This window comes from Leucoraja erinacea, chromosome 31, assembly GCF_028641065.1.
Source record: "Leucoraja erinacea ecotype New England chromosome 31, Leri_hhj_1, whole genome shotgun sequence".
In the NCBI taxonomy this organism is placed as follows: Eukaryota; Metazoa; Chordata; class Chondrichthyes; order Rajiformes; family Rajidae; genus Leucoraja; species Leucoraja erinaceus.
The window spans coordinates 4390835-4412500 of NC_073407.1; the positions used below are offsets into that span (position 1 = coordinate 4390835).

Here is a 21666-nt window from a genome sequence, read left to right on the forward strand (position 1 = left end):
CAGATCAGATCCACATGAGATCCCATTACGTTCTCGAAGGAGGGTGAAGCCACACTCATCAATTCAAACCAACCACACACACAGAGCCATTAGGAGTTGAAACAGACCATCAAGAGCTGCATCAAACACTCAACTCATGTTAAGCCCAAACATTATCGTAAATTATTATTGGCAGGGAGAGAGGTCTCTGATTACATTCTCTAGAACTGCGTAATCTCCCTGTTTTTCCTTTTTGTCTTTCCAACTTCAGATTGCTGGCACTCCAATTTAGAGTTCAGAGATACAGCATGGAAGCAGGCCATTTGGCCCCCTGAGTATGCTGACCATTGATCACCTGTTCACACTCGATGGTTAGCATGGACTCAGTGGGCCGAAGGGCCTGTTTATGTTATCCCACTTTCGCTTCCATTCCCTACACATTAGGGGCAATTTTCTGGAGACCAATTAACCTACAAATATGTGTCCATATTTCCCCTCATTGTTCTTTTCTTATTGTATGGAAGTTTAGTTTAGTTTAGTCTAGAGATACAGCGTGGAAACAGACCCTTCGGCCCACCGATTCTGCGCTGACCAGCGATCTCGTACACTAGCACCATCCTTCGCACTAGGGACAAATTACAATCTTTAAGCAAAGCCAATTCACCTACAAACCTGTAAGTCTTTGGAGTCTGCGGGGAAACCAGAGGAGATCGTTCATAGTCTCTGCCTCAGGCTTACTCACTGTGACCCATACAACCCATCCCATGGGCCTGCTGAAAAACGGACTGGTTTAAGCCTGAGTGTCATCACATGGTGACTTTGTTCAAGCCCCCTCAACTCCATTCAACACAGACATCAGGGTCATCTGTTCATCACCACTGTCTCGACTGGAATTCACTAACTTTCTTCTAACACAGGAGATTATTATGCCCACTGGGTGAGAGGGAGAGGTTGGGCAGGCTAGGACTTTATTCCTTGGAGCGCAGAGTGATCATATAGAGGTGTATAAAATCATGAGGCTTGTAGATAGGGACAGAGCCCAGGGTTGGGGGATCATGAAAGAGAGGGCATAGGTTTAAGAGAGGAGAAAGAATTAATAGGAACGTGCAGAGCAACTTTTTCACACATAGGGTATATGGAAGGAATTGCCATGGGAAATGTTTGAGGCACGTGCAATAACAGTATTTGAAGTATATTTGGACAATTACAGGAAAGGTTTAGAGGGATATGGACCAAGCGTGGACAAATGAGATACATCTACACAGAAATGTGAAGTGCTGCATTTTAAGGCATCTAACAAGGTCAGGACCAGTAGGCATGTGGGGTGTGTTGTAGAGCAGGGATCTAGGAGTACAGGTGCATGGTTCCTTGAAGGTGGAGTGACAAGTTGATAGGGTGGTCAAAAATGCATTTGGCACATTGGCCTTCATCAGTCAAAGTATAGAGTATAAAAGTTGGGAGGTCATGTTGCAGTTGTATAAGACGACAATGAGGCTGCATTTAGAGTATTGTGTTCAGTTCTGGGCACCATATTATAGGAAAGATCTTGTCAAGCTAGAAAGGGTTCAGAGACGATTTATAAGGATGTTGCCAGGGCTAGAGGGTGTGAGCTATAGGGAGAGGTTGAGTAGGCTGGGACTCCATTCCTTGGAGCGCAGGAGGATGAGGGGTGATCTTATAGATTTGTATAAGATCATGAGAGATATAAATCAGGTCGATGCACAAAAGTCTCTTGCCCAGAGTGGGTGAATCGAGGTTTATGGTGAAGGGAAAAAGATTGAATAGGAATTTGAGGGGTGACGTTTTCACACAAAGAGTGGTGGGTGTATGGAACAAGCTGCCAGAGGAGGTAGTTGAGGCTGGGCCTATACCAACATTTAAGAAACAGCTAGACAGGTACATGGATAGGATAGGTTTGGAGGGATATGGACCAAACGCGGGCAGGTGGGACTAGTGTAGCTGGGACATGTTGGCCGGTGTGGGCAAGTTGGGTCGAAGGGCTTGTTTCCACACTGTATACTCTATGACTCTATGAGACCAACCTGGTCTGGCAGGTTGACATGGATGGGGTGGGCCGAATGGCCTGTTCCTGTGCTGTTGGGACTCTATGGCTCTATGCAAGTTCACAGACCATTTCCATCAATCCAGCACAGTTGGGCTGAAGGACCTATTTCGGTGCTGTGCTACTTTGTGGCGGAACATGATATTTTGTACCCTGGTTATTTTTTCCCCTTTAGTTTTAGTTTAGAGATACAGTGGGGAAACAGGCCCTTCGGCCCGCCGAGTCCACGCCGACCAGCGATCTCCGCACATTAACACTATCCTACACACATAGGGACAATTTTACACATACACCAAGCCAATGAACCTACACACCTGCACGCCTTTGGAGTGTGGGAGGAAATCGAAGATCACGGAGAAAACCCACGCAGGTCACGGGGAGAACGTGCAAACTCCGTACAGACAGCACCCGTGGTCAGCATCGACCCGAGTCTCCAGCGCTGTAAGGCAGCAACTTTACCGCTGCGCCATCGTGGCCGCTCTTAACACTTCCTGCTACACTTGTGTACAGTTTGATTATACTCATGCCTGGACAGCAGGCAAAACCAAGCAGTTCACTCCATGTCGGTACGCCTGACAGTACCAACACCAGTAGCAAAGATAAGAATAAGCCCACAGACATGTAGCTGGGGAAGGAATCAGGGAGAAAGTGTGGCAGGGTGGGGTGTGAGAAATGTCTGCTCAGTGAGCAAGTCGATACCATTGGACTCAGTGACGTAAAGGGCCTGTCCCACTGTATGAACGCCCGCGTTTGCCCTGATTCGAACTCGGAGATTTACCGTGATGGCCACTCGTCGGTACTCGGGGCTCTCGTGGACATTTTTCATCGTGTTGAAAAATCTTCGCTAAGTGACGTCCTCGAGCTCCGAAGTACCCGCTACGTTCATTCTCCGTGCTTACCACGAGTTTGATTTGTTTTAAACTCGGGAGAGCCCTTGGAATGAACTCGTACCGTGGGACAGGGCTTTAAGGATCTGGGAATTTGATGGGTAAACACCAAAAGAGGATTAAGACTGAATTAACTCTGTAGGGAGACTCACATTGCCTTGAATTGAGGAGATAAAGATGCATGGACCAAACTTAGAAGAGAGAGGAATTATTGGAGCTGGTGCTTTTATAGATACAGCATGGAGAGAGGACCTTTATCCCACCGAGTCCACGCCGACCATCCATCACCCATCCACGCTGGTTCTATGTTATCCCACTTTCTCATCCACTTGCTACACACTAGGGGACAATTTACTGAGGGCCAATTAACCTACAAACCCGCACTTCTTTGGAATGTGAGAGGAACCCGGAGGGAACCCTTGCAAAAGGGAGAACATGCAAACTCCGCACAGACAGCATCCGAGATCAGGATCGAAACCGGGTCTCTGGTGCTGAGAGGCAGAAGTTCCACCCGCTGCACCTGTGTGTCTTTCCGATTATTCACTGAGAAGATGCAGTGATCGGCAGGGGTAGACTGGGCATCCTGCGGTAGAGAGGGATGTATGACTCTCACAGCGCTGGAGCCCCAGGTTCGATCCTGACTACGGGTGCTGTCTTTACGGAGTTTGTACGTTCTTTCCGTGACTGCCTGGTCTTTCTCCGGGTGCTCCCACACTCCAAAGACGTGCAGGTTCGTAGGTCACTCGGCTTCTGTAAAATTGTAAATTGTCCCTAGTGTGTGAGATACTGCTAGTGTATGGGGAATGGTGTATGGACGCGGTGGGCCGAAGGGCCTGCTTCCGCGCTGTACCTCTAAACTAAACTTAAGTGGATAAACTGAAGAAGGGTCTCAAGCAGAAACGTCACCTATTTCGTTTCTCCAGAGATGCTGCGTTACTCCAGCATTTGTTGTCTATCTTAAACCAAAGTGGACATGTTCGGTGTTTGCTGGGGACTACTCACGTGCTTCCTCTCGGTGGCTCTGAGGGACTTCGCGCTGTAATACAGAAGGAGTGATCCAGAGAGAATGAGCCAGTAGCGAGTCCACGACGACAACTGGGAGGAAGGAAAAGATTCTTCAATGTTAGGCCAAACAATCAGAGCGGCTAAACAGACAGGCGCGCTTACCACCAGCTGAGGGAGTGGAGGTTGGGCGCCCGTTATTTATGTATCGCATTGAGTTTAGCGATACAGCATGGATTAAATCCCCTTCAGCCCACCGAGTCCATGCCGACTATCGATCGCCCGTTCACACTAGTTCTATGTTATCCAACATTGCCATCCACTTCCTGCACAATAGGGACAATTTACAGAGAGCCAATTAACCTACAATTTCCATTGGTGACTTTGTATCAGAACCAACCAACGTGACGTGTGGAGTCCCGCAAGGTTCGATCTTAGGGCCCTCTTTATTCCCTTTTAGTTACTATGCAACAAATAGCTGGAATAAACTTCCTGAAGATTTAAGACTTGCCTCAACTTTGACCACTTTTAAAACAAGACTGAAAACTTTTATGTTTACTTTAGCTTTCAGCTAAATCTTAACTACATTGCACTTTTAACTTTTGCACTTTTTATAATGCATTTTTAATTTTGCTTTTCTTTTCTTTTAGTTCTATTTTATTTCATTTTACTATTTCATTTTATTGTATGACATGTTTTTATGTGAAGCACTTTGAGTCTGCCTCGTGTATGAAATGTGCTATATAAATAAAGTTGCCTTGCCTTGCCTTGCCTACAAACCCGCACGTCTTTGGGATGTGGGAGGAAACCGGAGCACCCGGAGGATAGGATCACTGAATTCTCAATTTTGCAACCCGACAGTAAGTTGTGCATGGGACACACACCCGCCTTTCCTTTAGTTTAGTTACCGTACTTTAGAGATACAGGGCAGAAACAGGCCCTTCGGCCGGTCAGGTATGTGCCGACCAGCGATCACCCCGTACAGTAACACTATTCTACACACTAGGGACAATTTACAATTTTACCAAAGCCAATCAACCTACAAACCTGTACGTCTTTGGGATGCCTGGATTAAAATAGTCCATTTCCGTAGCTTAGGATGGAAATATCATATACTCGAGGACAAAGTTTAAAGGAGATGTGCGGGGCAAGTTTTTTACAGAGGGTGGTGAGAGTTTGGAACGTGTTGCCGGGGGGTGGTGATGGAGGCAGATACGATAGTGGTGTTTAAGAGACTTCTAGATAAGCTCATGGATATGCAGGAAATGGAGGGATATTTGGGGGATTGTGAGCAGGCAGCAAGAGTTGGTCTTGGCATCGTGTTTGACACAGACATTGTGGACCGAAGGGTCTGTTCCTGTGCAGTATTGTTCTATGTTCTATGTTCCTAGATTCAGAGCATCAACCCTTTAAATCCTTATGGACCACTGTCCCACTTAGGCGATTTTTTAGGCAACTACAGTAGACTAGTTTGTCGCCACATGTTCGCTGGTGGTCGCCGGGAGTAGTCTCCTCAGTCGCGCAAAAAGTGGTAACGTCTTTCTGGTCGCCACTAAATTTTCAACGTGTTGAAAAATTTTCGGTGACAGTGGGTTTGATGCCAAAGAGCGTAGCTTGACATAAATGCTGTCGGGGGTTGTCGCTGGTTTTTCGGTGACCTGCTACGACTATGACAGTCGCCGGCAGTTGCCTAAAAAATCTCCAAGTGGGACAGGCCCGTCACTCTTATAAGAAACCTTCGAACAGAACAATGCCGCCCTTTCAGTATTAATAATGAACCATGTTGTATTCCTTATTGATAATCAAAGTCTGGCAGTGTCCGTGGAGTCTGAAGAAAGGTCCCGACCTGAAACGTCATCTAGCCATTTTCTCCAGCGATGCTGCCTGACCCTCTGAGTTACTGCAACACTTGTGTTTATCTTTGTTTTAAACCCGAACCTGCAGTTCATTTTTATCACATATATAGCCCAGTGAAGGTGGAGCTCACAGTGTGAGGGTAGGCGCACCAGCTCGCTCAAAGGGCATTTGGACAGGTAAGGTTTAGAGGGATATGGGTCAGATGCAGGCAGGTGAGACTAGAGTTGATGGAGCATCTTGGTCAGCATGGGCTAGTTGGGCCGAAGGGCCCGTTTCCATGCCGTATGACTCTGCAACAATAACCCATTACCCAAAAGTGTGCAAGTAGGATTAGCGTAGATGGGGCATGTTGGTCGGCATGGGCAAGTTGGGCCGAAGGGCCTGTTTCCGTGCTGTATGACTACTTCAGTTGCTGTGTGAGTGGGAAACACAGAGCTTCAGCTTCATGTCGAGGTGCTGCTCTCAGCAAAGCAAGTGCATGCATCTGCAGAGATGAGCCCAGCTTAGATGTCAGCAAGCACGGCAGATGACGTGTAGCTGTTTGGTTTGCAAATTATCACAAGAGGGAGCAGCTGCCTCAATGTTCCAGACACGTAATCCAGCTCCAGGCTCCATCCTTCCTGAAGCTGCCGCTTCCAATGCTGCTCATTCAAAATGCACCAAATCCTGATGTTTCGGTTCATTCCTTTCCACCTGTGTTCATTTGAATTGTTGAGCTGCTAACCAACCCACTTCTGCCAGTGTTATGCTGAATAGTATCCCAGAACTAAACTAAAGTGTCGTAGAGTCATACTCACATATTGTATATATATGTGTGTGTACATATTGTGTATATATGTGTGTATATATATTTATATATATGTGTGTGTGTGTGTGTGTGTGTGTGTGTGTGTGTATATATATATATATATATATGTGTGTGTGTGTGCGTATATATTACACGTATACATATTACATAAAAATATATATAGAACCTTTTATCTCTTGTTATATATATACATACACACACACACACACACACACACACACACACACATATATATACTGAACGCACACACACAGACATTATATATACTGAAAAAATCAGTATAGATAGTACTTTTTTTCATTTATCGTATACTTATACAAACTCTCACACACAATATACATATATATTCTGAACTTTTATATATATATATATATATACACACATGCATGTGCGTGTGTGTGTGTCTATATATAATATATATATATATATATATATAAACGGAACTATTTTTCTTATTTCATCATATTGTTTACAGAGTACTACGATTACATATTCTGTTGTGCTGCTGCAAGTAAGAATTTCATTCTTATTTTCAGGACATACGACAATAAAACACTCGTGACTCCTGGCCCAACGAGTGAGTTGGAAACAACCTGCCAACTACTTACTGCTGGCTTCTTGCCCTCCTTCAGCAAGGTTTTTCTCCGCAGCAGCCCTTCGATGGTGATGGTCCCGTTTGTGCCACTCAAGTGGTAACTGCAGGTGTCTGTAGGACTGACAAGAGATGGAAAAGAATCAGCGTGAAGAGTCTGAGTATTGAACGGCGAGGAGCGCAGGCTAATCCAATGCTGCCCACACAATACCTTGTGAGCGGGTCTCGCATCGACCTGCCTCCTCGTGAATAACTGCGCTGATGTTCAGGACTTTAAGACTAAACGCACGTTGCACGTTAGATGGGGACCAGCAATGGAGGTCTGAATGGAGGATGTTGGTCATGAGTTGTGAGCAGCATCAGTGAGATGGGATGGAGTCACAAAGAGGCTGCAGATGCTGAAACCTTGAGTGCTGGAGGAACTCAGTGGGTCAGGCAGCATCCGCGGAGGGTCACATCCAGACAATGTTTCGGGCCGGGCCCCTTCTTCTACATGGTGGAGTAGAGGGGAGAAGGGCAGGTAGGGAGAGGTGAAGGGAAGGGGTGGGGCAAGATCCGGCAAGAACACTTCCAGATACTGGGACTTTTTTTCCTAGCTGTTATAAGACAACTGAACCATCCTACCAACAACTATACAGCGGCCCCGAGCTACTATCTACCTCATTGGACACCCTCCGACTATCCATGATCAGACTTTGCTTGCTTTATCTTGCACGGAACGTTATTCCCTTCATCCTGTACCTGGACACTGTGGGCGGCTCGATTGTAATCATGTGTTGTCTTTCCGCTGACCCGTCAGCACGCAACAAAAGCTTTCCATTGTACCTTGATACACACGACAATAAACTAAACTCAACTAAGTCATAGGTGGATCCAGGTTGATTGGAGGATGAATCAGGTGAATTAAGCCCCCCTAACCTGTGTCCACCAGCTCTTGCCCGACCCCCTCCTCTCACCTCTCTCCACTCACTGCCTTCTCCCTCAGTCTGAAGAAGGGCAATGACCCAAAACGCCCTCGTCCAATTCCCTCCACAGATGCTGCCTGACCCGCCGAGTTTCTCTAGCTGTCTGAGATGGGATGGGATTTTTTTTTAGTTTAGAGATACAGAACGGAAACAGGCCCTTCGGCCCACCGAGTCCCCACCGACCAGCGATCCCCGCACACTAACACTCACTAGGGACAATTTACACTTATACCAAGCCGATTAACCTACAAACCTGTACATCTTTGGAATGTGGGAGGAAACCGAAGATCTTGGAGAAAACCTACGCAGGTCACGGGGGGAACGTACAGCACCCGCAGTCGGGATCGAACCCGGGTCTCTGGCGCTGCAAGCGCTGTAAGGCAACAACTCTACCGCTGCGCCACCGTGCCGCCCTTGATGGGATGGGATGGGATGAGAGGAGAGGAGAGGAGAGGAGATGAGATGGGTTGATGAGATGATAGGAGAGGAGAGAGAGAGGAGAGGAGAGGAGAGGAGAGGAGAGGATAGAAAGAGAGAAGAGGAGAGGAGAGGAGAGGAGGAGAGAAGAGGGGAGGAGAGGAGGGGAGAGGAGAGGAGAGGAGAGAGAGAGAGAGAGGAGAGGAGAGAGGAGAGGAGGAGAGAGGAGAGGAGAGGAGAGGAGAGGAGAGTGGAGGAGAGGAGAGGAGAGTGGAGGAGAAGAGAGGAGAGGAGAGGAGTTCCCAGGTGGAGATGGTTGGTTTGGGGATTGGAAACACAACAAGTTCTCAGGCTGTGGATGGGCTGTGCTCCGTGGGATTATTGTTATTTTCTCCCAGTCCAATCCCCACATCACTGGTGAGCTCCAGTCAGCGCCTACTTCCAGCAGGTACCTCGAAGACTGCAAGCCCACTTGTCTTCCACTGTAGAGCTCTGTACAATATGTTAGATCTTAAACTGTGCCAGTAACAAACTGCAGAAGGAATGAAGTCAAAAATTAAATTGATGCCGATTTTCCAGTATAGGAATTACCAGGGCAGAACGGAAATCCACCAGCCAGAAGTCTGCGGGATATTTATTTTTAAAATATCCATTTATTAAAAATAGACTGTATATTTTAGTCTAAATATCCATCAGAATAAATGTAGTTCGATGGATAAATAAATGAACAATTAGATAATCAGTCATCAATTAAATAATCAATTAATCATTTAACCAATAACTAAATTAGTTAAATATTAAATTAAATTAATTACATTAAATAAGGCTAATGACTTGATTAATTGAATTGATTTGAATTATTAAATTCATTTATTGAACAATAGTCAATTAATTGATGAGCTTTTCAGTAACATGAATTATTAATTTGTTTGTTAATAAATAATCAGTTATCCATTTGTAATAATCAGTTATCCATCCATAAATAATTAAATAACATTGTATCATTTGATTATGTTGTTAATAATAAGTTGGTATTTAATTATTTATAAATTAGATAATTGATTATTAAATATTAATTTAAAATATCTTTATTTTTATTATATAAAAGTAATTATAAATGATAATATTTCTTGTTTACAGTAAAAAACAAGCTGTGTACAGACTGATTGCAATAGTGCATAGTTTTCACATCTCGCTGGATATCTTCCCTCATTCTGACTGTAATCTCTTCACTTCCACTCCCTTTTTATTACATGCACTCCTTCAATCATATACTTCCACCCAACTCTAAATGTTATTGCGCTACAGGGTGGCACAGTGGTGCAGCTGGCAGAACAACTACCTCACAGCGCAAGAGATCCAGTTCTTGGGGTTTGTCTATGTGGAGTTGGCACGTTCTCCCTGTGACCGTGTGGGTTTCCCCCGGGTGCTCCGGTTTCCTCCCACATCCCAAAGACGTGCGGGTTTGCAGGTTAATTGGCCCTCTGTAAAGTGCCCCCAGTATGTGGCGGTAGATGAGAAAGTGGGATAATATAGAACTAGGGTGAACGGGTGATCGATGGTCGGCGTGGATTCGATGGGCCGAAGGGCCTGTTTCCATGCTGTATCTCCAAATGAGTACAACAGACAAAGATGCGTGTGGCACTGGCAGCCACACCTTCAATGGCTGGGGTTCTCAACTCCTTAAACATCCTGCCTATACCTCTCCATCACCCCCGTACGGACGTGTACAGCACAGGAACGGCCCCTACTGCCCCCAATGTCTGTGCCATTCATGTTGCCACGTAAATCTCTGCTTGCCTGTGATCTACAGCATACCCTACAATTCCCTGCATATCCATGTGCCGAACTATCTGAAAGCCTCTTAAACACCACTATTATATCTGCCTACACCACCAGCATGTTGCAGGCTCCCACCACCCACTCTGTAAATAAACGGCACCCGCAGACCTCTGTTGAACTTTCTCCCTCTGATCTTACACTAATGCCCTCTAGTCTGACATTTTCACCTTGGGGGGAAATATTTCTGACCTATCTGCACTATCTGTGTGGACGTTGAGTGTTGGTGAGAAGGCAGGAGAATGGGGTTGCGAGAGAGAGGTGGCACAGAGGTAGAGTAACTGCATTACAGCGTCCGAGTCCATCCTGACTACGGGCGCTGTCTGTGGGGAGTTTGTTCCTTCTCCCTGTGACTGCGTGGGTTTTCTCCGGGTGCTCTGGTTTCCTCCTTCATTCCGAAAACATACAGATTTGTAGGCTAATTGGCTTCAGTAAAATTGTAAATTGTCCCTAGTGTGTAGGATAGTGCTAGTGTACGGGGGTCGCTGGTCGGTACAGACTCAGTGGGTCGAAGGGCCTGTTTCTGAACTGAATCTCCCAAGTCTAAAGTCTAATTTATTATATTTCTATAAGATGTCCCCCTCAACCTCCAGCGTGCCACAAAAAACAATCCAAGTTTGTCCAACCTCCCCTTATAGCTAAGAGTGGTGAGTCAGTGCAAGATGAACTAATAGACTTGGGTTCTCACACTAGCAAGCTCCCCTTCTCTCTGTCACAGCTGCACAACTGCTATCCACCATCTACCTCATTGGTGACCCTTGGAATATCTTTGCTCGGAGTTTATTGGCTTTACCTTGCACTAAACGTGATTCACGTTATTCCATTTACACTGTGGATGGCGCGACTGTAATCATGTATTGACCTTGCGCTGACTGGTTAGCGCGCCACAAAAAGCTTTTCACTTTTCACTGTACCAAGAGTAGGCCATTCGGCCCTTCAAGCCAGCACTGCCATTCAATGCGATCATGGCTGATCATCCCCAATCAGTACCCCGTGCCTGCCTTCTCCCCACATCCCCTGACTCTGGTATCTTTAAGTGCCCTATCTCTCTTGAAAATATCTAGAGAACCGGCCTCCACAGAATTCCACAGACTCACAAGAAAAAGTGTTTCCTTGTCTCCGTTCTAAATAGCTTACCCCTTATTCTTAAACTGTGGCCTCGGGTTCTGGACTCCCCCAACATCGGGAACATGTTTCCTGCATCTAGCGTGTCCAAACCCTTAACAATCTTATATGTTTCAATGAGATCCCTTCTCATCCTTCTAAACTCCAGAGTATACAAGCCCAGCCGTTCCATTCTCTCAGCATATGACAGTCCCGCCATCCCAGGAATTAACCTTGTAAACCTACGCTGCACTCCCTCAATAGCAAGACTAGGCAATGCCAAACAAGGCAATGCCATCAGGTTTGGTGTGGCAGGGGCTGCACCAGACACATGGTGAGGGGAACAAGTGACTCTACAGTAAGAAATATTCAGTGACAGCCCAAAGAGACGTACGTCATGGCCAAGTTTATTGGGAATTACTTTACTACAGATCCCTTTTAGAACATGTGTATTTGATTTTCATTCCCATTTCTTGGCCACAATATTTATGTTTGGTCTGTTAGTTTCCTTGGTTAACAGAAGTGGCTTCATCCAAATTGAGTTAGAAGCTTTGCTTGAGTTAATCTTCCAGCCTGTGATTTAACCGCTTGCATTAAGTAAGGTTTCAGTCAGAGTCCACACATGTAATGTATGAAGGAATAGATCGGGTGGATGCACAGAGTCTTTTGCCTGAAGTAGGGGAATCAAGAAGCAGGGGATATAGGTTTAAGGTAAGGGGGGGAGAAAGATTTAATCGGAACCTGAGCGGTAACTTTTTCACACAAAGGGTGGTGGGTGCATGGAACGAGCTGTCGGAGGAGGTAGTTGAGGCAGGGTCCATCCCAACGTTTAAGAAACATTTAGACAGGCACATGGATAGGACAAGTTTAGAGGGATATGGACCAAATGCAGGCAGGTGGGACTGGTGTAGCTGGGACATGTTGCCTAGTGTGGGCAAGTTGGGCCGAAGGGCCTGTTTCCACACTGTATCACTCTATGACTCTATGAGACCATAGTCATAGGGGGTAAGACTCTATGACTATGGATGGAGAGGATTGAGGGGAAGGTTCCATTCATGTCCAGTGTTAATATCAATAAATCAGAGGGACAAAGCTTTTAAAAAAAATAGAAAATCTTTTTTTGCGAAAAGAAGACAATACATATCAGTCCAAATGAACCCCCCTCCCCGCCTGTCAAGAGCTCACAACTATAATAAACACTAAGTCAACAGCAGGGAATTAAAAGACTACAGAATCCTCATCAATGATGGAGGCTGAAGAGAGACCTACAAGGTTTCACTGTTTTTTGCATGTTTACTTTGGAGATGTGAGGGGGCAAGTTCTTACACACAGGATGGTGGGTACACTGAAACACGCTGCCGGGAGAGGTGGTATAGGCAGATACCATAGTGGTATTTAAGAGATAAGCACATGGGTATGCAGGGAATGGAGGGATATGGATCACGTGCAGGCAGATAAGAGTCGGTGTTAGCATCATGTTCAGCACAGACATTGTGGGCCAAAGTTCCTGTATTACACTGTATTACTGTGTGTAGGATGGTGTTTATATGCGGGGATCGCTGGTCGGTGCAGACTCGGTGGGCCGAAGGGCCTGTTTCCATGCTGTATCTCCAAACTAAATTAAAGAGACATATGGAAGAGACAGTCTGAAGAAGGGTCTCGACCCGAAACGTCACCCATTCCTTCCCTCCTGAGATGCTGCCTGTCCCGCTGAGTTACTCCAGCCTTTTGTGTCCATCTTCGAGACATATGGAAGGTTCCATACTGTTTTAACCAGTTCCACAGTTCACACCAATGTATCTCTCTTAACCACACCTTCCTCAGCCAACAATTGGCCTATCAGGGAACCATCCTGACTGAATTCATCTATTGCCGGCCCTGATTTGTCCTGGTCTTTTCTCACCTCCAGTTGCCCCCCCTCCCACCCCCCCACCCCCCACAATACTTCAGTCTGAAGGAGGGTCCCAACCAAAGACGTCACCTAGCCACGTTCTCCAGAGATGCTGCCTGACTCGCTGAGTTACTCCAGCACTTTGGAAGATCATAAGAAATAGTAGAAGAATTAGGCCACTCAGCCCATCAAGTCTAATCCAGGGCTGATCTATCTCTCCCTCCTAACTCAATTCTCCTGCCTTCTCCCCATAACCTCTGACACCCGCACTAATCAAGAATCTATCTATCTCCGCCTTAGAAATAGCCACTGACTTGGCCTCCACAGCCGTCTGTGGCAAAGAATTCCGCAGATTCACTAGGTTTCACTAGTTTCTGCATATACAAGCAACCTCTAACAGGAGGAGTCTATGTCTCAATGTGGTCTCTTCCCATTCACACGGGCCCTACTGCACAGAAGCAGGCCATTCAGCCCAATAGCTTCTCACCTCCCTCCTTTCCCCATCGAAGCCTTTTAGCAAGACCTGCTATGTTTCATTTATTGGGATTTGGGCAATACTGGTGAGGCAGCATCTATTGCCCCTGACACACAGCCCCCTGAATATGCATGCCTTGATTGACCGTTTCACTTCAGCAGGTGGTTGAGAAGTCAGTTTAAGGAATGAGTCATGCTGAGTTTGACAGCAGTGTTATCGGGGAAGAACAAATGGAGAGGCTGGAGCAAAAAAGCTGCAGAAAAGATAAAAAAAGAGGACAGTACAAGCACTCATGCAGCACCTGTGCGGGGAGAAACCAAAATGTTTTGGATCTAGGATCTATCTTCAGAATTGGAAAAATAAGATTATTAATCTCCTCAGTCGCAAACAAGGTTAGTGATGGGGACATCAATACACATGTCTGTATCTGGATGGAGACCACAAGGTCTTAACATAGAACATCAAACAGTACACACAGTGGCGCAGTGGTAGAGTGGCTGCCCCACAGCGCCAGAGATCCTGACTACAGGTGCTGTCTGGACAGGGTTTGTACGTTCTCCTTGTGACCTGCGTGGGTTTCCTCCGGGTGCTCCGGTTTCCTCCCACACTCCAAAGACGTAAAGGTTTGTAGGTGAATTGGCTTCAGTAAAATTGTAAATTGTCCATAGTGCGTGGGATTGTGCTAGTGTAACGGGGATGGCTGGTCTCAGGGGGCTGAAGGGCTTGCTTCCGCGCTGCATCTCTAAACTAAAACTAAACTGAGTACAGCACAGGAACGGGCCATTTGGCCCACAATCTCTGCACTGGACACAATGCCAAGACCACATCTTATCTACCTGCATGCAATCTATATCCCCCCCATTCCCTGCATATCCATGTGTGCCTATCTAAAGGGCCTGTCCCACTTGGGCGTCATTTGACATCAGGCAGGTGGCGCGCGAGGATTTGAGAATCCCAAAATCCTGAGGCGCCGCTCGCTACCGCGCGTCACTGCCTACGCCACCATGCGCCATGCATGCGTAATGCACACGTCACACTATGCCACCATGCCATGCATGCCCATGCATGCGTAATGCACACGTCACACTACGCCACCACGCGCCATGCATGCGTAATGCACACGTCACGATGCGTCGTGACACGTAAATAATGTTGCGTAAAACAGGCCCTTAAGTCTCTTAAACACCACTATTGCATCTGCCTCCACCACCACCCTTGGCAACGTGTTGCAGGTCCCCACCACCCTCAGTGTAAAAACTGTAACCCACACATCTCCTTTAAACTTTGTCCCTCTCACATTCAAAGCTTAATGGGGCCCTCTAGTACGCAATTTTCCATCCGTGGGGAAAAATGTTCTGACAGTCTGGACTCTACAACCGATGGGTCCTCATGAAGGCAATCATTCCATATCACATCTACCTGTTGTGTTCCCCTCAACCTGCACTGGGTTCCCAGAGGAAACACTGCCAAGTCTGTCCAACCCCTTCCATTGTAGCTAACATCCCTACTATGTTTAGACGCAGTTTAGTTTAGGATAAGCAGGCCACACACACCAGCACACTGACACCATCCTACACACACTAGGGACCATTTACAATTATACCAAGCCAATTAACCTACAAAAACGTGTGACTTTGGAGTGTGGGAGGGAACCAGAGATCCCAGAGAAAACCCACGCAGTTCACGGGGAGAACGTACAAACTCCGTACAGACAGCACCCGTAGTCAGGATGGAATCCGGGTCTCTGGCGGGTAAGGCAGCAACTATACCACTGCGCCACCATGGCGCCCACATATATCTAGTATATTCCTTATGTTAAAGTATCAGATTAACAGATTCCTGCACTAATGAGGATACAATGACCAGTTCACTACATTCAGCAGCTACCAGGAGGTCTCAATTCACACCATTTTTAAAAATGAAGTTTAAAACTGAAATCTTACTCTGAACGAAATAGAGAGAAGGAGGATCATGACCCAAGATGTTCATTCATCCTTTCTTCTCCAGAGATGCTGAGTTACTCCAGTACTTTGTCCATCTTTGGTCTATACCTGCATTTTGTGGTTTAGTTTATTTTGGAGATACAGCGCAGAAACAGACCCTTCGGCCCATCGGCTCGACGTCGACCAATGATCCCTGCACACTAGGGACAATTTACACTTTTACATTTATACCAAGCCAATTAACCTACAAACTTGTATGTGTTTGGATTTCCTTTCAACACATCTTAATCTGAATTGCTTGCTTGTTTCCTCTGGCTTGAAGGCCACCCACAATGCAGACTTGGCCCTCTCACACTCATCTTTAAATACCTCTATTCATTCTGCTTTGCTCTCTGTGCCAGCCCTACCGTGCTCTGTGCTCCTACCAGCTCTGGCTTCTCATACAAGGTAGGGTGTCAAAGTAGGTTTTTCTACTTTGAAGCCAGCGATCGAGAGGTTTGTTAAGATTACATGGTCCCTGAATCTTATTTTATGGGCTCATTTAAATTTCCCTAGGCGGTGTTAAGGTTTATTAGGTTTAAGGTTTAGGTTCATTATTCTAAAGTGTAGCGAGGTACAGTGAAAAGCCTTGTTCTGCACGCTATCCAAACAGATCAGATAATACTGTACATACTGTAAATGCAATGAAATCAAACTCCAGTACAATAGGTAGAGTAAAGGGGAAGATACAGAGTGTAGAATATAGTTCTCAGCATTGTAGCGCACCAGTTCCAGAGACAAAGTCCAATGTCCACAATGGGGTAGAGGTGAATCGGACAGTACCTGAGCTTGTGGAAGGACCGTTCAGAAGCCTGATAACAGAGGGGAAGAAGCTGTTCCGTAATCTGGTGGTGCGCGCTTCCAAGAAGGCCCTTTGGCCCAACTCCTCCATACTACCAATTAGAACAGGATAGAACGAGTGTACGGGTTGATCGTTGGTTGGCATGGACTCGGTGGGCCGAAGGGCCTGTTTCCACACTGTATCTCTAAACTAAACCAATAAACTAAACTAGACTACACTAAACTAAACGGCTTGTATTATATTGCAATTTAGGGATGGGGAGAACACACACGCCAACAATTCGATGGAGACCATAATATCCTGACATGGAATATTGAACAGTACATGGGCGGCACAGTGGCGCAGTGATAGAGTTGCTGCCTGAGAGACTCAGGTTCGATACTGACGACGGGTGCTGCCTGTACACATTGTCGCTGTGACCGTGTGGGGTTTTCTCCGGGTGCTCCGGTTTCCTCCCACACTCCAAAGACGTGCAGGTTTGTAGGTGAAGTGGCCTCTGTAAACTGTGAATTGTCCCTAGTGTGGAGGTTAGTGCTAGTGTGATCGCTGGTCGGCACGGACACGGTGGGCCAAAGGGCCTGTTACCACGCCGCGTGTGTCTCTGAACTAAAAATGAAACAAACAATGTCTGGCCACAGTCCTCCACAAAACCCATCACATAAAATATCACTTCCAATTCGCAACGTCAACAAGTTAGAATCAACAAACCATTTAGTTGTGGATTTACGACAAAATCTTGGAACGGAATACAGCACATGGAGATATTGGCACGGTTGCCGTAGTGACAAAAATCCAGCTTGTTATTCGTCGGAGTCTGCAGCTTTTTAAACCCCTGTCATAATGTCCCAAAGTTTTATTTGGCTCCATCCTTGCACGGTTTTTCCCTGCACTGCCCATCAGTGGAAACAGTGCAATTCCACACAAGGAGGCCATTCAGCCCATTGCCCTTAGGCTGGCCAAGAGAGAGCTGTATTGACTGAACGGTACACCATGGAAACAGGGCCTTCGCCCCAGCGAGTCCAAGTCCGTCCAACCTCTCTCCCTAACTGGGCATCGGGGTGGGTAACCTCTCCCTGCTCCCTTTCCAAAGCCTCCACACTCTTGCAGTAATGGGGGCCACCAGACCTGCACACGTGACTCCAAATTGAAAATTTGACCCACCCGCACAGTGAAAATACATAATCCTTGAGTTTCACTGTACCTAGGTACGTATGCCAATAATGTATCATGGATCCATTGAGATCTCAGCGGGTCAAGGCAGCTCCTGTGCTTTGAGGGGTCGACTGTGGGGAACAGTGGAAGAAGTGGCGGTCTGTCCAGCCCTCGTTGACCACTGTCCCAGCGTAGACGACACCTCCACCCTTGCCCGTGACTCACCCAGGCCGGTCGGTGCTGGAAAGCAGACCTGGACACGACTACCATGCCTTCCTTTATCTATTCTACGCTGGTCATATGAACATAAGGTGCGATGGGAGTGTCCCGGGGAGCTGCTCGCTCCCGATCGACCCGCCAAACAACCGGCGCGAGGTGCGATCACCCGGCGCAGGGGAGCTGACAACCCCCCCGATGCAGGAGCAGAACGCCTCGATGCGGAGGGCCCGAACTCCCCCCGGCTACCGGAGTCAAGACCGTCCCGTCAACGGGGGCTCGAGGCCCCCGACCCAGGAAGAACTAAGGAAGGACGAACTTTATTTCGCCTTCCATCACAGTGAGGAATGTGTAGGAGTCACTGTGGTGGATGTTTATGTTAAAATGTGTTTTTGAGTCTGTTGCTTTTAATTGTATGACTGACAGGGCCAATGAAATTCCTCGTATGTTGCAAAACATACTTGGCGAATAAAGTGTGATTCTGATTCTGATTCATTTGACTAAAGAAATTCCTCATCTCCTTCCTAAAAGAACGTCCTTTAATTCTGAGACTATGAGCTGTAGTCCTAGACTCTCCCACTAGTGGAAACATCCTCTCCACATCCACTCTATCCAAGCCTTTCATTGTTCTATACGTTTCAAAGAAGGCCCCCCCCCCTCAATCTTCCAAACTCCAGCGAGTACAGGCCCAGTGCCGACAAACGCTCATCATATGTTAACCTACTCATTCCTGGGATCATTCTTGTGAACCTCCTCTGGACCCTCTCCAGAGCCAGCACATCCTTCCTCAGATATGGCGCCCATAATTGCTCCCGTTGCTCCCAAATGCGGGCTGACCAGCGCCTTGTAGAGCCACAGGATGGTTGGAATAAAGTGTCTTGTTTCTGAACCCCGTTTCACCTGCCGTTTGTTCTACACCAGCTCTCTGTGCCCGCGGGGGGCTTTCCCAACTTTCCGCAGCTCGGCTGAGAATACATGCACTGATGTCCAGCACCGTGGAGAGGCAAGGGGCAACCGTTACCTGTTGCACACTGGTCTTCTTTGAGACTACCTCGAGAGTTCTTTCTGCACAGTGGCACCAGCAGTGTAGTTGCTGCCTTACAGCACCAGAGATCCGCGCTCAATCCTGACTATGGGAGCTGTCCATACAGGGTCTAATATGTTCTCCCTGTGACCAGGTGGGTTTTCTCCAGGTGCTCCAGTTTCCTCCCACGCACAGCACCCGTAGTCAGGATCGAACCCAGGACTCTTGCTGTGTGAGGCAGCAACTTTACCGCTGTGCCACCGTGCAGCCTAGATAGAAGCTCCCTATTACAGTAGCTGCCTCAACGACCTCCTTTGGCAGATCCACCATCGTCTGAGTGAAAAACTCTTTGACGTTTCCACTGGGAAAAAGATTCTGACTGGCTTCTCTGACTATTTGCTTATGAAGGAACTGCGGATGCTGGAAAATCGAAGGTACTCAAAAATGCTGGAGAAACTCAGCGGGTGCAGCAGCATCTATGGAGCGAAGGAAATAGGCAACGTTTCGGGCCGAAACCCTTCGGGTTTGTCTACCATCTTCTCCAACTATGCCTCTAATTCTGACAAAATGGGGAAAAGGCAGGAGAATGGGGTTAGGAGGGAGAGATAGATCAGCTGTGATTGAATGGTGGGGTAGACTTGATGGGCCGAACGGCCTAATTCTGCACATATCACATGAACTTATGACCTAGACTTTTATCAGGTCTCTCCTCAACCTCCAACCTTCCAGAGGAAACAATGCAAGTCTGTCCAACCAACTTCTACCAATGGGAAGTCTTGAGTAGATCCGATATCCCACAGACCACTAGTGAGTGAGAGCATGCAATAATCACAGCCTCGGTTGGCGTCTCCCACCGGCTGTTAGTAACAATAAAATGATCAGTCATTTGCCATAACATTCAGCTACATCTTGAATACATTTACTACTGAATTGTTCCCACTGTTAGTATAAACAAACTCTGGTCATGTTAATGGCCTGTGTTCAAGTCATTTATTTCAGGGCTTGACATTTAAAAACCGATGCCACAAACAAAGACATTCTTCTACGCACCACTTGCTGAAGGACATAGTTTGCATTGATGGTGAAGGAACGTTGAACTGCTCTGCGTGCAAGTGGCAAATCAGCCTCCGTGTGGTAACATCGACCCGAGAACAGCACGGAAACGGGCCCTTCAACCCGAGGTGCCTGTGCCCAACCTGATGCCAAATGAAGGCCTGGACAGAGTGGATGTGGAGAGGATGTTTCCACTAGTGGGAGAGTCTAGGACAAGAGGTCACAGCCTCAGAATTAAAGGCCGTTCCTTTGGCAAGGAAATGAGGAGGAGTTTTTTACGTCAGAGGGTGGTGAATCTGTGGAGTTCATTGCCACCAAAGGCTGTGGAGGCCGTCAATGGATATTTTTCAGGCAGATATAGATAGATTCTCGATTAGTACAGGAGTACAGAAGTCAGGGGTTATGTGGAGAAGGCAGGGGAATGGGGTTGAGAGGGAAAGATAGATCAGCCATGATTGAATCCCATACCTCGATGGGAGAGGGGAGAAGAGGGAGTGGCCGGGTTTATATCCCTCTAAACCCTGCATCGTAACAAATCACTGACGTTTTCCTTCATACTTAACTGAGGATTTCCCTCCAGATCAGTTCCTCCAATGCTGGTCCACATCCATTCCATTCCCCACACTTTCTACTCCCGCCTCTTGTTCCACTTGCCAGGTTTCATCTCCCCAGTCAATGGACCATCTTCAACCTCTCCCAACGCTTCCAACATGAGGCCCATCACCTCCACCTCCATCGCCTTGCAACATTTTGAAGGACTATTCTCAGCTTGACCTGGATTCACCATTCCATCTTTATTGACTGTAAACCATCAGATGCAACACACTTCCCCTTCCTCCATTCCCCCCCCCCCCCCCCCCCCCCCCCGCCCTTTGTGCTCTCAAGGAAGCCAACCACCCCTTCCAGGTGTGGAAGTGACATGTCTTTCATTGAACATCTGTGATGACTGCTCACAATATTTTCTAGCCTGCATCACGTTGAATTTATATGGATTGAAGCCCACCTTGTGAAATAATCTTCACTTTAATTCTCCATTTTGCCACCATGTTGGCCTCTCAGTACTGACCCTATTCCAATACTGGTGTGTTTCAAGGCTTGTGTCGTCTGATTTACCTGTGCATGTTATGATTTACCTGTGGATGGTATGATATACCTGTGTGTGGACTGGTATACCTGTGTGTGGACTGATTTACCTGTGTGTGGACTGATTTACCTGTGTGTGACCTGATTTACCTGTGTGTGACCTGATTTACCTGCGGATGGATTGATTTATGTGCAATGGCTTGATTACACTCTTGTATAGTCCGATTTCACTGCATGGCACACGAGGAAGGTTTTTCTACGTATATTGGTACACGTGACAATCATAAACCAATCCCAATGCCGCCAAGCACAGTTGATGCGGCACATTTACAGCGAGCTCGGAATCTCCGCTCCTCCACTGGTTCCTCCTCCATACCCACCTTCAGTGTCTCTCATTTCCCACTGCCACCCCATTTGGCCACACACACTCTCCCCTTCACTTAACCTCTCCTGCCATCCATCCATCACTGGGCCTC

At 47.0% G+C, this 21666-nt stretch overlaps 1 protein-coding gene across 3 annotated transcripts in view; it reads right to left on the reverse strand.

The window, feature by feature from the left end:
• ralgps1 (Ral GEF with PH domain and SH3 binding motif 1) overlaps nt 1-21666 on the reverse strand; it is a 679800-nt gene that overhangs the window by 15213 nt on the left and 642921 nt on the right. For all 3 annotated transcript variants that reach the window (XM_055659791.1, XM_055659790.1, XM_055659792.1), the window contains 2 exons: nt 7204-7309; nt 3931-4023 (listed from right to left, as the gene is read on the reverse strand). In XM_055659791.1, coding sequence (XP_055515766.1) covers nt 3931-4023; nt 7204-7309 — 199 coding nt within the window. The remainder of the gene's footprint in view (nt 1-3930; nt 4024-7203; nt 7310-21666) is intronic.